The following is a 16,028-nucleotide window of genomic DNA, read 5'->3' as shown; positions in this document are numbered from 1 at the left end:
CAGACCCTGGAGCTCTGTTAGTCAAACCCAAGCCAGATTGGCCAACCCTGTATATGGGATGAGGCCCCTGGACACTGGTTCCCTGACTGTACAAAACCTCTCAGGAGCCCAGAGTTTTCCATGCAATTAGTATTTATTTTTTAAATGTTGGAAGTAAGACTGATGCGTGGTCAGGTTCAGAAGTCAGTGTAGTAGGGAAAGAACCCCAGAGCTGGAACAGGAGAGGCCTGCATTCTCTGTTCTCCTCTGTGGCAGTCACCTGCATGACTGTGTGGGCTCACTCTGTGGCTCTGGGCATCCATCTCCTCATCAGGAAATAAGGATGATCATAATCTTGTGCCTTCTCTGGGACTAACATCATGATCATATGAGGTAGTAAAATAGCCCCTGGGCAAGTGCACTGTGCCTTTACCAGCATCCTGGCTGTTTCTTGCCATCTTGCTTCTGGCCTCTAGGTAGGCAAAGGAGAGGATGCAGACAGTGCTATAGCAGCCAGCCCCACTTCCAGGAGCAGTGGCTCAGGGCCGGTGCCGGCGATGCTCACAGGGACGTTTTCCTTGGATTATGGGGAGCGGGTGGGGAAGAAGGTGAATAGATTTGCCACAAGAGGGGCATTTTCCTTCTGATCCACATGTGATTATTTCGTTTAGGTCTCTGTCACTGCAAGAGAAGATGTGCCTGCCTTTGGTCCCCCTCTGCCCAACCCCCCTATTTTCCAGAAGGTAAGAAACTTCTACTCCTCTCCCAAGACCGGAGGCTTCCATATTTAAATATAGTGTTTGGCTGGGAACATTAGGATGGCCCTTTGGCAGATTTTTTCTTTGGTGGGGAGGGGATCTCTTTGCTCTGTCTCTATACCTCTCCTCATGCTTCCAGTCTGGCCCAACAGAAAGGCCACTGTGGAGGGGTGTTTGAAGCTGGGTTGCCTTCCTGTGAAAGGAAGGATTTTAATGCCATGCCCCTCCATGGAGCCATGGGCAAATACTTCCTCTGGTCATGGAGATGCCACTATGGAGGGGTGATTTCTCAGGACCAGTGAAGCTTGGTTCCATGTTGGTGTATTAGCAGGGACCCCTGGCCTGGGTGAAAAATAACCAAGTGACAAAGGCTGTGCCTGGACTGCCTGTTCTGCCCTTCTGTTACTGTGGCTTATGCCTTTTGGCATAAGTAAAGGGTGGGAGAGTTCTGGGGTATCTTGTCTGTTGCAGGGCCCAGAGTTCAGGGAGTTTCTGCTCACCAAGCTCACCAATGCAGAGAATGCTTGCTGCAAGTCGGACAAGTTTGCTAAGCTGGAGGTGAGAGTGTGGGGGCTCTAGGTCTTCTTTTTCTAGAGTTTTCTAACCAGCCTCCCTTGGGGCTTGTTTCGGGGAGGGTTTTGCCTTGCTGATCCCTTGGCCCTGTGTTGATCATCCAGGTCTAGTTGACCATTCACCAACAATTCATTGAGTTCCACTGTGTGCCAAGCCTTGTTTTGTTCCCTAGCATATAGAATAAGTGAGATGATAGTAGAGTTCCCAGGCTAATGGAGGAGGCTTTATTGAAGAAGCAGTTTAATATAGCATTCCTGCCCTGGGTCATTATGGAGCCAATGCTGCTTAGAGGATAGTGTCTGCCTCTGCCTGGCAGGGGGAGACTGACAGTTCATTCAGGGAAGGCTTCTTGGAGGGTGTCTCAGTAACTGTTCATTCATTGCTGGGACAAAATATTCAACACACAAAATTAAGGAAGGAAAGGTTTGTTTAGCTTGTAGTATGTGGAGGTTTCAGTCCATATTCCACTGACTCCAAGGCAGAGTAGCACATGGCAGAGAGCAGCCATTGCTGGCTGCAGAAAACAGTGAAGAGCAAAGGGCAGGGCAGCAGCTGCAGCTTCTCTTGCCTCCTTATATTATAAGCAGGTTACCTTGCGGTGTACATGTAGAACTCACACTGTGTCCAATCCCTCCTTTTGTACAGCATGAGGTGTCAGCCAGTACAGAGGGGATGGGTTTTGATATGCTCAATCTTGATGTCCAGTGCAGCTTTTAGAAAGAAAGGATGGAGGAAGGTTATTTCCGGCATGGTAATAGCATGAACAGAGGCCAGACTGAATCAGAGATGGCTCCATGCGGGAGCTCCTGAGCATGTGTTATGGCCCAATAGAAGGCTTCACAGGGACCTGGAGGGCTGGAGGCTCAGATGCAGCAGGGGGCTTGGTGCAGATGAAGAAGGCCTATGAGTTGAAGGCCTTTACAGTTCTTAGGTGAGACAGTGTTTTGTGTGCTAGAAGGATTATTCAGCAATAGAGAGAACAGGTTGAAGGGGAGGAAAAGCAGGGAGGGTGGCCAGTTAGAAGCAATTAACAGGTGCCTAGGAGAGAAAATGAAGGCTTACAGGAGTTAAGATATGATCGACCCTGGGGACAAGTGGAATTTCAGGGAATTTGTGGACTTTTGGCTTGGGCTGTGGTGACCTGGAGATGGCTGGGGGACAGTTCTGTTAGCACCTGCTTTTCTGGGGTGTCTGCCAAGGCCCGGCTGCGGCAGTAGCTCTTGTTGGTCTGTGTGAATGGTGGTCCCTGGAGGCTGCATGCATGGCCTTGGACAGACATCTGGCTGCAAAAGCTGTGCATGTGGAGCTTGGGCAGAGAATGGTGTGGTGGGGGTGTATGCGTCTGCCCTGGGTAAAGCCGCGTGTGTTGGGGGATGACCCAAAAAGAAGGCGCAGAGGAATGAGAGCAGAGGGCCAGGCATAGAGCATTTGTACTAACAGCAGCATTTGTGAGCATGAAGTCCAGTCTGGCTCTGGGTCTGCACTGTAGCAGAGATGTGGTAGGCAAGGAGGTGCATCTCTGCTGTCAGCACTAGCTTCTTTACTTCTACCCTCTTCCCTTCTAGGACCGGACCAGGGCTGCCCTCCTGGACAACCTTCATGATGACCTGCACATGCACACACAGGCCATGCTAGGCCTGGGCCCCGAGGAGGACAAGTTTGAGAATGGGGGTCATGGGGGCTTCCTGGAGTCTTTTAAGGTATGGATGTGGTAGTGATGGGTTGAGGGGGGTAGGACAAAGAAGGGAGGTGCCCTGAGGTCCCTGAGATCCCAAGCCTAGGCCAAGATAGGAGATGGGACTAGCAGGGACATCATAGGAGGGCCAGTCATAGGAGATGATGGGACTAGTAGGGACATCATAGGAGGGCCAGTCATAGGAGATGGGACTAGTAGGGACATCCCAGGTATTTGGAGAGGGCAGGGTGGTCAGGAGCATGAGAGCTTGGAACAACCAGCAGCATCTCTAGCATCCTCCACCTTCCTCCTTCTGGTCCAGAACTCTGATAAGCAGGGACCAGCAAGAGAGGAACCACAATGTCACTGCTATTGCTGCCTCTTTTCCATGGAGCCCAGGGCTGGGGGACAGGAACAAGGACAGAAGCCCTGGGGGTCCTCAGCAGCTCATATGGGATGCAGTAATTTATCCCACCTGGAAAGGTTCTGGTGACCTGGCTGTGTGGGTGCGTTAGAGCCACAGGCAAGTCCTTTTGGGGCTTTGCAAAGGTATTAAGAGAAACAGTGAGTGTCCTGTCCCTAAGTATTCATGAGGAGCATGGTCAGTGACAGACCTGGTGTGGGAGAGGACATTTGTCATGAGCTGGCTGAGTGCTTGTTGGTTCCACCGCACGTATATCCAGCGTCTGATTTGAATCTGGCAGTTGGCTGGGTGGTTATTTTATGTTATTTCCACTAACACATGCAGGAAGAGGCTGAGAGGCCACAGGATTTCTCAAGGCCTTAGGCCTTGTTTCAATCCAGGTTTGCAGATTCTTAGCTCAAAGTTCTCTGGATTGCCCATCAGAGAGTGGTTAATCAAGCTACCAGGTGGGGCCGTTGTGAGTAGGTTTAGGATTAGATCTTCCTGTTTTTGAATCCCAGCTCAGCATGGCCCCAGGCAAGGTCTTTAAAGTCTCTAAGCTACAGTTTTCTTGCTAATGACTTGGGGATGATAAATTTGCCTTCTGCCTCAGAGAATTCGCTGAAGTAGTGCCTGGAAAGTACATATTGCCTGCAAGGCAGTGAATGCTCCAAAGTGTTAGCTGTTATTGTATAAAGTGAGAATTTATACATTATCCTACTTTAAATCTCCCACTACCCTCAGTGTCCTATGGGGAAGGCTGTTATTATGGGTATAATACTCTTGGCATAATAATTCAGTCTTTTAATGATTATGGGCATAGTTTTACATGTGAAGAAACTAAAACTCAGAGTCTAAATAATTTGTCCCTAGTCACCCTGGAGACAGTTGAATTCAGGTCTTCCAGATTCCAGAGCTTGTGCTCTTAACAGCTATGTGATACTCCCTCCCAGTTTCTGACTCAGTTAAGATTCCACTCATGTTGGCCTGGGCCCAGAGAGGCCTGGTGTCAAGTCCTCATTGCCAGAGTGGATGGCTGAGAACAGGGCATGGCTCTAGTGGCCTCCTTGGAGCCAGCTCTTAAGATTACTTAGGAGGCTGAGATGGGGGAGCTGCTTGTCCAGGCTGATGGGGGATTCCTAGGGCATCTGTTCTAGTCCTGGTGAACAGTGGCATGCAGGGTGAAATAGAAGACATCTTTAGGGGATCAAAATACAAGAGGGATGAAGGAGAAAAGGAAGAGGGGAGGATGGCCAAGGTGAGAAGGGTAAATAGGAGACCTGGTGTAGGAAAATGGCTTGGGTATAAAGGAGGTTTTGGCCTCCGATGGAAGCTCCACCCCACTTCATATCAAGCATATCTTTTTTGGGGGGAGGTGCGGAATCAGGGATTGAACTCAGGCCCTTGCGCTTGCCAAGGAAGTGCTTATTCTACTGAGCCATCTCCTGGGCTCTTTTTTTCTTTTTTTCGTATCCAGCATATTGACTTGCTGAACATCCTACAGTAAATGTAATTTGTATAAAACTACTAGAGTTGAGTTGCATTGACTAGCGAACATAACAATCTTTGTACATATTTAATAAAGCATTTATTGCTTTTGAGTTTTGCATGTTTCATTTTGTATTTTGGAATTAATACCTTTTTCTTTTCAGTTTTTAAGTCTTTTTATAACTTGGAAAAGCTTGTAGGTTATGAATACTCTATCCATGATGTTCAGTGCATGTGGTATTCCAGCCACTAAAGGACAGTGGCCTGAAAGCATTTTTTTTTTTTTTTCTGAAAGGAGTGGCATTTGGCCTGTGTTGGACTCTAGCATGTGTGACATGCTCCTGAAGGGCTTTTCTAGAGAGGAGTTGCTTGAGGCTTTATCATAACCCATCTTGGAGCCAATAATCCAGGGAATTCTTCTTTTCAAACCTAAAATCTCATAACTGGAGGTTTAAGATAGGCCCATTTCTCCATTTGGCGGGCATACCAGCCTCCAAGGCCATGCTGTGGGGGGTGGCGAGGACTGTCACAGTCAGTCACACAGAGAAAGCCATCAGAGTGCTAGTGATTATGATCAGCTCTTTTCTCCTCCCAGCTGGGGAACACACGTTCTCTTGCCTCTGTACCTGTCAGAATTGCCTTCACATCTCCTGTGTGGCGAGACCTGAGATGGGGCAGGCCAGGTTCTGGCCCAGCTCAGGAAGCCACCTCTAGCTTTGTTTCTTCTTCATCTTCTCTTCATGGGCATCTTGTGTAGAGCTATTGGGCCAGAGTTTTTGACATTCCTTAGAGTTCACCCAGAAACCCACAGGGCTCCTCTTGAAGTGGTACCAGAAATGATTCTAGGAAGGAAACTTTTGCTTTTTTTCTCCTTCCTGTCAAAGTCCTTATCTCACAGGCAGCAGGGCAGATGATAGAGAATTCTGAGGGCTGAAAGCCATGGCAACCATCCATCTTTTCTCATCTCCTGAGACTGCTTATCTCCTTCCAAGGGGCCTGTGACCCTTTGTATCCCAAGGAGGAGGCTCTCCATGGCTCCTGGTTGTGCTGCCTGATACCTCATGCCATGTGGAGGACTTCCTCCCATTTCACCTAAGTTCCACAGGCTGTAATCAGAGTTTTTCCTCCATAAGACGTGGACCTGTTGGTTTGCCCATGTCTAGACCTGCTCTTCAGAGTGGTCTGCTTGTGGGGATTCTTGGGAAACTGCTGGTTGTACCAACACCTTTAAAGTTTGCATTTGCCATTAGATGATAATCTTAAAAATATATAGATCTTCAGTGATAAAGACTAAACTTTTGCTGTGGTGACTCATGATTAAAAGATGTTTGTATGGGATAAGTAGCTAGAGCTCATGGTGGATGTGGGTGTGTGTGTGGGGGTCTGTGGTCATCTTCTTGAGAGTTTTCTTTATAAAGGAGCTGTCAGTCGCTCATCTTTGGAAGGTATTGATCTCTAGAATATTGTTCTGAAATGCTGTTCTCAGCTCCTGCCAGCTGTTCACCAAGTTTTTACTGGTCTGTATGAAAAAGTGACAATGCATGTTGTATCCGTACAGTACGGTCATAAAGCACATGTGTACCATGTATTTAGAAACATTGAAGGTGCTCAGGTCTGTATTGACCTCATTATATAGGGATGGGAATGGAGGACAAGGACAAGGGAAGACAAAACTGGATAATTTCCAGCTATTATTACAGCAAACTGCATAATTTACCCCAGCCTTTGAGAGACTATGATAGTTGATGTGTTGATCCGACCTGACCCCTAGTGGCAGAAAAGGCCACAGACATCGCTGGCAGGTGGAGGCAACCCAAGCAGTGCCTGTGATGGTGGATAGAGTCCAGCAAGCTGGCAGAATCCCTAACCTTTGGCATCCTTGCTCCCTTCTTTTTCTCCTGAGACAGGGAGGTGTAGATCTGGAACGGCTCCACTGCCTTTGGGGTTGGAGTGCTAGTTGAGGCCTCGTACTTTATGCTGCTCAGAGTCATGGTCCGTGCGATTATAACTATCACCGTCTGGCTCATATTTGCCCTGCTAGAGTGCCAGACCTCATGTCCTCCCAGATTGGAGCATCTCAGCAGACAGGAAATTCACACCTTTGTCTTCAATAGTGCCTGCCGCCCTTACTTACTTGCCTGATTCTGATAGGCATGTCCCCTTTGGGGTCCATCTCCTTGAATTTCCTCCCTTGAGCTGAGTTTGTTAAATTGAGATGACTCAGAAACCCACTTGTAAGGAGATGAGTAGTGTGGTTGGTAAGGAAGAGAATTACTCCCTGCATGGTATTAACTGGTGCTCAAACTTGGGATGAAGATAAGGCAACATATGTAGGTAATGAGAAAGTGATGCTGTCTCCCTCATCTCATGTCCTCAGAGAAGAGCTTATTCAGAGGCAAACAGTAAGGTACGATGAGGGCTGGGAGACCATGGTGGCTGAGGAAGGCTGATGGAGCCAGGAGCTCCTTAAGTAAGCTAGGAGGACAGCAGAGTCTGAGGACAGCAAGAAACAGTCTTACAAAATAATTGAGTAGACTGGCTCAAGAAGTGTAGAAATTTAAGTGAGATTTCAGCTTGCTAACCAGAAAGGTCTGCTGCCAACCAATAGAGCAGCAGCCTCGAAGGCAGGGAGCATTCTATTCCTGGATGATGTGAGCAGAGGGCAGATGCAATTTCCAGGGAGAGTCAAGGGTCCAAGGACAGTCCCTGGGGCCACTGGACACCTCTTGCAGCCAGCACAGAGGCTTCATAAGCCTGTCTGTGCTCCTGTTTTTCTTTTCCATCACTATTACTCTCCTTTCTCTTCTTCCTGGCCCAGCTGCCAGTGCTTTGGTGCAGTTGCCCATTAGGTTGAAATGTGAAAGTGGGCAGCTTTAGCCACATCAGGTATTACTTTTAGAGCTGAGAGCTGTCACTTTGCTAACTAAGGTAGGGAGCAGGAGTCCTGACCCTGAGTGGGAAGGTCTCATGCCAGGTGTTGCATACACATTGTGTCCTGTCATCCTCCTGGCACCTTCTCCATCACCACCCTGTACAAACGTGTCTCAGAGGCTCACCTACTGAGCAATGAGAGGACTAGGATTCAGACCTTTCCTGTTTCCTCAATCAGCAGACAGCCATCATGCTCATTCCCAGAATTCCCCACTTTCTCCTCACACCTCACTGATTCTGACAACAGAACCAAGGGCATTTGAAGAGCTGTTGCCCTCCTTGACATCAGCCTCTGAGGTTCAGTTTTGAGGGGAGTCTTTGAAGCTTCCTGGTTTCTAGTCAACATTAATTCACTAGAGGTTTCTATTATAGTTTCAATCTGAATGATTTTTGGGGACTGCAGGAATCCTTTCATCTCAAGCCCAGGGTCCTAGATCACTCTCCATCTCTTACCTGCTTTGTGGCCTTGGGCCATCATTTATTTAACCTTTGAAACCTTTTCTTATCTCTCTTCTCTGTACCTCACCCTCAGTAAGGGCTCAGTAAGATCATGTCTGTGAAGCTCATCGGACTAGATACAACTCACAGGGTTTATTACATCCATTGAATCCATTCTGGGACAGAGACAGCGAGGACTTTATCAGAATGTAAGTGAAGAGTTGAAGGTAGAGCTGTGGCTGAATGGTCTTGATTTTATCCCTAGCACTGCAAACAACGAAAAGTTTCACTTTCATTTGAACTGTCACTTTTGATGATGATGGTGGTGATGGCAACACGTGAGGCGCCAGTGGTGTATAAAGATGCTGAGGTGGATGATGTTGTTCAGGGACACGCCAGTGTGCTGCCACATCTTTTGGCCCTCGGTTTTGCAGAGGTTATATGACTTTATAGTGCTTAGGCTGTGACAGGAATTGAATGCAGTTCCATAACATGGGACTCTGTTGCTAGGTGCTGTGTGGAATAAGTAGATAAGGCACAAAATCAGCACTGGAAGTGGAGCCCAACTGTTCTGTGATGAAGAATGGGGGAGAGTTGATGTCTTTCTAGGGACACATTTGACTCAGTGAGGAGGGGCCAGATGATAGCAGGGTACATGGATGGCAGACTCTGTGCCTCAGTCTCCACACCTTGTTTCAGGCGTTGCCATTTTACAGATGCTCTTCCTGAGTCTGCTTTTCTTGTCAGTGCAGAAGGGCAGGCAGGTTGTTCCCAAGGTGGGAGAGGTCCTGGTGTACTGGGTGAGTGTGGGGTCTAAGTCCAGGAAGGAAGGGACCAGGCTGTGACTCAGTCCTTCACGTCAGGGTCTTGAGAATACCATCCCTGATGGCTGCTGTGGGTTCGAGTGCATCTGTTTGGGAAATCATGGTGGAAGCCTCTTCCCAAGGCCTCCAACAGATATTCCCTCACATTCCACTGACCACACGCTGTATTAAGGGACAGCCTTAGGCTGAACATAGGTTATTCCTGTGTTGCACGGAGAATAGACCAGTTCTGCCAGCAAGGAGAGCCTGTGGCAAAGGGTGCTTATACATGGACCATTAATAATGTCTGTGTCCAGAAGTTCTTGCTCTTAGGGGCCCTGAACAGCTAATTAACACAGAGCATCCCCAAGAGGTGTTGGGTCTTATTTCACTGCTCAGGACTCTATCTTCTGTGCTTCTTGGGGGTAGGGTCACATCTTATGCTTCTTTGGCTTCTGGACTGAAGTTCTGGTTCCTGGCATGGGAAGCGTGTAACAAATGCTTGTTATTATTAGAAAGAATACCTGGATTTATTAGGTTTTTGCAGTGCACTGGGCTCACTGTCTCCTAACAGCATCATATGTATTGTCATGACAGTCCCATGGTGTAGACATCCTCCATCCTATTTCACAGATACATCTCAGAGAAACTAAGTAACCTCACCAGGGTACCTAGCTAGTGAGTAAGGGAGGAGAGACCCTAGGTAGGTCTCAATCTTGGCAGTGCAACCCTAAGGCTTTATTGCATTTGCTTACTAAGTTGCATGACTGTTGACCCTATTACTAGGTGATTGGATGACCAATGAGTGGTGGTAGAGTTTGGATAGAATCACTGGAGAGAACCTCTTCTTAGAATGCTAAAATTCAAAAGAGAGCAGGCACCATGTGTGTGTATGTGTGGGGGAGTCAGGCTCTTCTAGGACTTCATGTGGCAGGAGACCCTCCCTTAGTTGGAGCTGGGCTCTGCTGTACTGAAACCACTCTTCCTGTGGTCCTGTGCAGAGCTATATCACCTCATAAAACAGTCTGAGGGTATGTCTGTCACCCTAGGTCAGTTTCCACTATAGGTTCCATGATCTTGTGCTTTAGCTTTCTTCTCATCCTCTCATGTGGCAAACCTGCCCATGTTGGTGATCCTTTCCTGGATACTTCGTTGTTTTCCAGCTTTCCTCTTACTCTCTGGTGGTTCTAAGTGGGTACGCAGCTCCATGCACCAGAGTAACTCTAGGCCCTTGAGACCCTGCACCTGTGCCCAGTCTGAACACACATCTCCTCCTTCAGCAGCCATGCAGACCACAGCTTGGAATGGAAGTGTGTCTTTAGCCCCTATAGCCACAGGAGGGCTTGATGCAGATTTGATGCACGGATGTGCAGGAACTCCTGCAGTTTCACCAAGGGCAAATGTAGGCCCAGGTGTACAACGTGCACTTCACAATGAGTGCATAGCAGAAGAGGGCCCAGTATAGGCAGCTGAAAAGAAGTTTAGTTTTCTGAAAAGAAAGTCAATATGTAGTCCAGAGCCTGTTTAATTCCCATCTTGGACCTTGGTAGAATGCGTGATTCCCTTTTACAGAGGAGGAAGTTGATAGCTGGACCAGCGTCACTAGATCTACTGAGCCCCGTGCCTCACTTCCCTCATCTGTAGGGTGGCCCACCTAGTAGTAAACAGGGGCCTGGACCCTTCAGGCTCCTCCCTGATGTACTCCCTCACCAGAGCATGGGACACAATATGGGAAAACTCTAAACTCCAGTGACTGTGGCATGGGTTTCTGGGACTGTGCACGTGCTTGTTGCATGTGTGTGTATGTGTATGCACACATGCATGTATGAATGCACACATGCCAAGAACAGCATCCTCCAAGGGAACTGGGTGCTGATGCGTGGGGCCTTTGCACCCCTCTCTTCTCCCTGCAGAGGGCCATCCGTGTGCGCAGCCACTCCATGGAGACCGTGGTGGGCAGCCAGAGGAAGCTGCACAGTGGAGGCATCCCTGGAAGCCTCAGTGGGGGTATTGTTCACAACAGCATGGAAGTCACCAAAACTACCTTCTCGGTGAGTATAGCAGAGCCTTGGCTATCCTGGGAGGCCAGAGAAGGGTTCCCACAAAGCCTCTTTAGGAAGGGCCAGGCACCTTGAGTGGGGCAAGCTGGATGACAGGGAGAGAATGAGAAATTGGGAATCAGCTTCTAAGCTGGGATAATCTTTGGATACTCTGTCTCAGGTAGTACCTGGGGGTGGCTTTGTGATCCTGTGACTTTCTTTGACAACCCAGTCTCCATCCCTGCAAAGTGGTATGGGGTACGGTATCTTGCCCAGGGCTTTAGACTTATGACTGGGAGAAGGGTGCCCTTTCTTTGTTATTATTAATGGTGGCAGTAGCCACCTCAGTTTGCAGTTAACCAAGCAATGAGCTGAGTTACACATAGATAAGATCTTACCCAAATCCTGTCCCAGCTGCCTGAGGCAGGTACTAGAGGGATTAAGTAAATTGCCAACGGTCACCCAGCTAAGCTGAAGAGGTGAGATTTGAATGTAGGTCTGCCTGCTTCAAAGTTTATTCCCTGCATCACCACATGTACAGTTCCCAGAGAGAGATGCTGTGCGGGCTGTGAACTTGGCCTGACTGACTTGTATCATGTCCTGGACAGATGAGAGGACCATGAGAAATGGACTTGTGGATGGGAAAATTTCCTTTCCATCTTGTAATGATTCCATCATCTAACAATTCTTGTACAAAGGGCCTTGCACATTGGATTTGCCAGGTAGTTTTATGTCTGTTACCTTGTTTTTTCCTGAAGACTCATGATATGAATGAGTTAGACATTTATTTCCATTCTGCAGATGAAGAGGCCGAGGCCCAGAGAGTTTTGCCATTTGCTTTTGGTTGCACAGCGTGGCAGAAATTGGGGCCTAATGGACTTAAAGATAGATTCGGGCTCCCACTTTTCCTTCTTCCAACTTTCCCCACTCCACTGTACACCTGTGAGGCCAGGCAGCCAATCAAGCAGAAACCTCAGCTAGCTATTGGTGCATGTGGACCTGAACTAGGAAGCTCACTTCATGTCCTTATTGTGAGTCCTGCCTGGATCCACTTGTTCATGAGCAGTGGATGATGTATCTGAAGCTCTGGGTTCGTTGAGCCACATCACTCCAAGGTCTCTCTAGCTTTGTGATTCTTAGTCTGTGACCCCTGAATCATCATGACCTTCATAATAGGTGGGGCTCCCACATGGTGGCCCCAAAACCCAAGAATGTGGCCATTGTTGGATCATTACTGGGGCCAAGGGCTTGGCTTGAATAACTCAGGAGAAGAGTCTACCAGTGGCTTGAGTCTTGGGGTCTTGGTGCCTATTACATAGACCCCACCCTTCCCTGCTGTCTTGCTGTTTTCTGATTTCTCCTGAAGAAGAGGAGCCATCTGTAGACTGCAGCAGGGGAAAGGAAGGAGTTTGGGGTGTGTGTACTTACTTTGGTGGTTTTATTGGCAGCCTCCAGTGGCAGCAGCAACGGTGAAAAACCAGTCTCGGAGTCCCATCAAGCGGCGGTCGGGGCTCTTTCCTCGCTTGCACACAGGCTCTGAAGGCCAGGGGGACAGCCGGACACGATGGTAACTGAAGGGGCCTCTACTCCAGCCCAACTTGGAGTCTGTTGGCTCTCTGCACCTTGACAGCAGCCGAGTGCCCACGCTTGGGAAGAGCTTGGCTTGGCTTCAGGAGATGGCTTCCCTTTAACCCCAGTCTCACTTTAGGTGTGGCCTGACACTCAGTTCATTAATCACTGAGCCCAATCTGACTATTCTTCACATGGAGTTTCAAAGCTGTTCTTGCAGCATTTTTGACCTAGGCTAGAAACAGTGTTTGGGTTCTTGTCTTTTTTGGCCTTCTTTTAAAATGTTCCCTCAGATGTCCTTTTTTGCAGTACTGGGGAGTGAACTCAGGACTTTATGCATGTAAGGAAATAACTATACCACTAAGATACACCCTCAGATCCCAAAGACTCCGCTCCTGGAAGCCTTCCCTGACCCTATCAGACAGGGTTAATTGATTTTCTCTACTTCTAGAATGTTCTCTCTCTATATGTGTTTAGTAACTCTCATGTTACAATGTAATTTAACCTATTCTTGCTAATTGTCTTTCTGATCCTTTAGTTGTTGAGCCCATTTGTTCTTTAATTCAGCAGGCAACATTTATAAAGTGCCTGCCATATGCTGGGCATGCTGCTGAGTGCTCAGCAAGAGCTGCCAAAGCTACATGCCAGCCCTGTAGCTCACAGTCCTGTGAGGGAAAGGAGATGCTTAGGTGGACTTGCAAGTTGTGCCTATGGTGATGGTCTCATGTCTTGAGCTAGGCCACATGGGACAAGGAGTGAATGTATAGAGAAAGACAAGTGCTCTGTTTAGAACCTGTGCTGGGAGTCTCATGGGAGCTAGAGATGTCCAGCTCTTGAGTTTTGGACAGAGGTCTTGGCTGGAGGAGAGCTGGGCAGCACAGGCATACAGGTGCTATTTAAGAGAGATGAACCAATGAATGTGATCACTCGGGGAGGGTGTGTGGAAGCTCTAGCATGTGAGTGCGAGTGGAGGACAGAGAACTGGTGACAAAGATGCTGGGGCAGAAAGGAGTGGAGGAGAGGATGCAGAAGACGTCCTCTGTAGCTATGAGGACAGAAGTTCCTTTAGGGTCTGAGGTACAGGCAAGTCTAGCACAACCCAAAGCCTTGTGTGAGTTGAGGGTTGACAGTGAGGATGTCACTAGCAACCTCATCATGAAGTATATTGAGGCATTTAGCACCTCGAGGGTGGCTGTGATAAAAAGGACAACAGCAAGTGTTAGGGTATGAAGAGATTGGAGCCCTCGCTCATAGTTGGTGGGAATGTAAAACAATGCAAAGTTTCTTTGGAAAACAAGTGGCAGTTCTTCAGGAGGTTAGACAGTTATCATAGGATCCAGCAGTTCCACTCCTTGGTATGTACCTGAGAGAATTAGAAACAGTTGGCTGAGAAATGAGTACAGTAACATAATCAATACACATATCCATTGCAGCACTGTTCAGAATATCCCAGATTGGGGCCAATCTGAATATCTTATCACATGATGACTAGGTCAATAAAATATGGTCTATCCATAAAATGAAATAAAAAGGACTACAACATAGATGAACTTCAAAAACATTATGCTAGTGATAAAAGCTGGGTACAAAAACCATGACATACTGTATGATTCCATTTCTATGAAATGCCTGGACCAGGCAAATCCACAGAGACATAAAATAGGTCAGTGGTTGCCAGCGGGTGAAGAGGAGGAGGGATGGGCAGTGTTTTCAGATGGGACCGGGGTTTCTTCTAGGAGATCTAAAGATGTTCTAAAATTGGATTCTGGTGGTGGTTACACAATTCTGGGAATATACTGCAGACCACTTCATTGCCCATTTTAAATGAATGAGGTGGGTGGCATGTATATTTTATCTCAATAGTGCTATTTTACACAGTGCACTGAGGGAAGAGTGGTTGTGTCCCCAGCAAGTGGCACAGGGTAAACGGTCTTAGTTGAACTGCAAGAGAAGGGAATTCTTGGACTGTTTTGCTAAGAGCAGTCTTTGGCTCGCTGGCACTTAGGGCCACCTTGCCACGGGGAGCTCATATTATAGTTTATATGTGGGATGTCTCCAGAGTGCAGACAGACTGCCAGGAACCTTATAGGAATCTCTGTATTGGGCCATCTTCTGAGCAGGGCCCCTGCTCCCTGTAGGAACATTCACTCTTCCCAGTGGGGTCCTCTCTTGACCCAGGTGGGACAGTCAACTTGGGGGTAAGGGGAGACTTGGACTAGAAGCCGTCATGCCAGGGCTCCTGTGGGTAATTCTGAATTCTCCACCCTTGAACCTAGAGAGGTCCTTACCACAGGGAGCACAAAACCCTGTTGTTTACTGTAGTTTCAGGAGCTCATGTGGGAAAAGAAGTCTGAGCAGCTATAGTTAGCACAGAGCACTTGGACCCCATGCTCAGAACTCTGTCTCAGCCTGCAGCCCAGAGGCTTAGAGCTGATTCCGTGCTCATTCCTCGTTGTCCTCTCTCCCTCAGCGACAGTGCATCCAGCACCCCCAAGACTCCGGATGGCGCACACTCTTCTCAGGAGATAAAGTCTGAAACCTCATCCAATCCCAGCTCTCCAGAAATCTGCCCCAACAAAGAGAAGTAAGAGAGTGAGGGGGAGGGAAAGGCCATTTGGAGTCTGGGACGTTTGTTCTGCCTCCAGATAGGCTGATAGTGCCTACCTCAAGTCTCTGGAACACAAAGACTGGCAGGCAGGGGCACAGGGAGCCACTGTGGGCGGGCTCGGCTCTCTCCTGGGCCGTCCTGCTCTTGGTCTGGGGGGCCCTGGAGCTGAGGGAGGTGCTGGTGGCAAGTGACCAGGGTTTGCCTCTCTTCCCCTTCCTTGCAGGCCCTTCATAAAATTGAAGGAGAATGGCCGGGCCAACATCTCCCGCTCCTCTTCCAGCACCAGCAGCTTCAGCAGCACTGCAGGGGAGGGTGAGGCCATGGAGGAGTGTGACAGTGGGGTAAGTGTGCCTGTCCCACTTGGAAGTGCACTGGGCACCCGTCTGGCTACACTGTGTGCATTACAATAACAGTGTGGGCAAAGGCCTGCTCTGTCTGTGTGGATGAAAGGGAAGCACAGAAACAAGAGGTGGCTCAGGCAGCTGTAACCTCCCACCGGAGCAATGCATGAGGGCTCTCCCGGAGTGACATAAAGGCAGCAGTAGAAACAGGGCCAGGCTGGGCTATGTCTTTGCCATGGGGACCCTGACTAGAGAAGAAAGGGGTCGTTGTTTCATGGGCCTAGGGCCTGGGTCCAGGGCCCTTGCTGGAGGGGCAGAGGTTGAAGCCAGGGCTCAGTCAGTAGGAAGGAAAGCGCAGATCCAAGCGTAGAAGGGGGAGGCAGTGGTCACCAAGACCTGGGGGCCTCTCAGCCTGCTGGGAAC

General features: G+C 48.6%; 1 protein-coding gene across 6 annotated transcripts in view; it reads left to right on the top strand.

Annotated features, from left to right (window-relative positions):
• Positions 1 to 16,028, top strand: part of Rap1gap2 (RAP1 GTPase activating protein 2) — a 270,799-nt gene that overhangs the window by 238,803 nt on the left and 15,968 nt on the right. For all 6 annotated transcript variants that reach the window (XM_023719944.1, XM_023719943.1, XM_004635324.2 and 3 more), the window contains 7 exons: positions 651 to 722; positions 1,209 to 1,295; positions 2,876 to 3,010; positions 10,962 to 11,099; positions 12,536 to 12,654; positions 15,127 to 15,240; positions 15,488 to 15,605. In XM_023719944.1, coding sequence (XP_023575712.1) covers positions 651 to 722; positions 1,209 to 1,295; positions 2,876 to 3,010; positions 10,962 to 11,099; positions 12,536 to 12,654; positions 15,127 to 15,240; positions 15,488 to 15,605 — 783 coding nt within the window. The remainder of the gene's footprint in view (positions 1 to 650; positions 723 to 1,208; positions 1,296 to 2,875; positions 3,011 to 10,961; positions 11,100 to 12,535; positions 12,655 to 15,126; positions 15,241 to 15,487; positions 15,606 to 16,028) is intronic.

This window comes from Octodon degus, unplaced genomic scaffold (assembly GCF_000260255.1).
Source record: "Octodon degus isolate 3935 unplaced genomic scaffold, OctDeg1.0 scaffold00072, whole genome shotgun sequence".
Lineage (NCBI taxonomy): Eukaryota > Metazoa > Chordata > Mammalia > Rodentia > Octodontidae > Octodon > Octodon degus.
The sequence above is the reverse complement of the archived record's forward strand: the minus strand, read 5'-3'. Positions and strand labels throughout refer to the sequence as shown.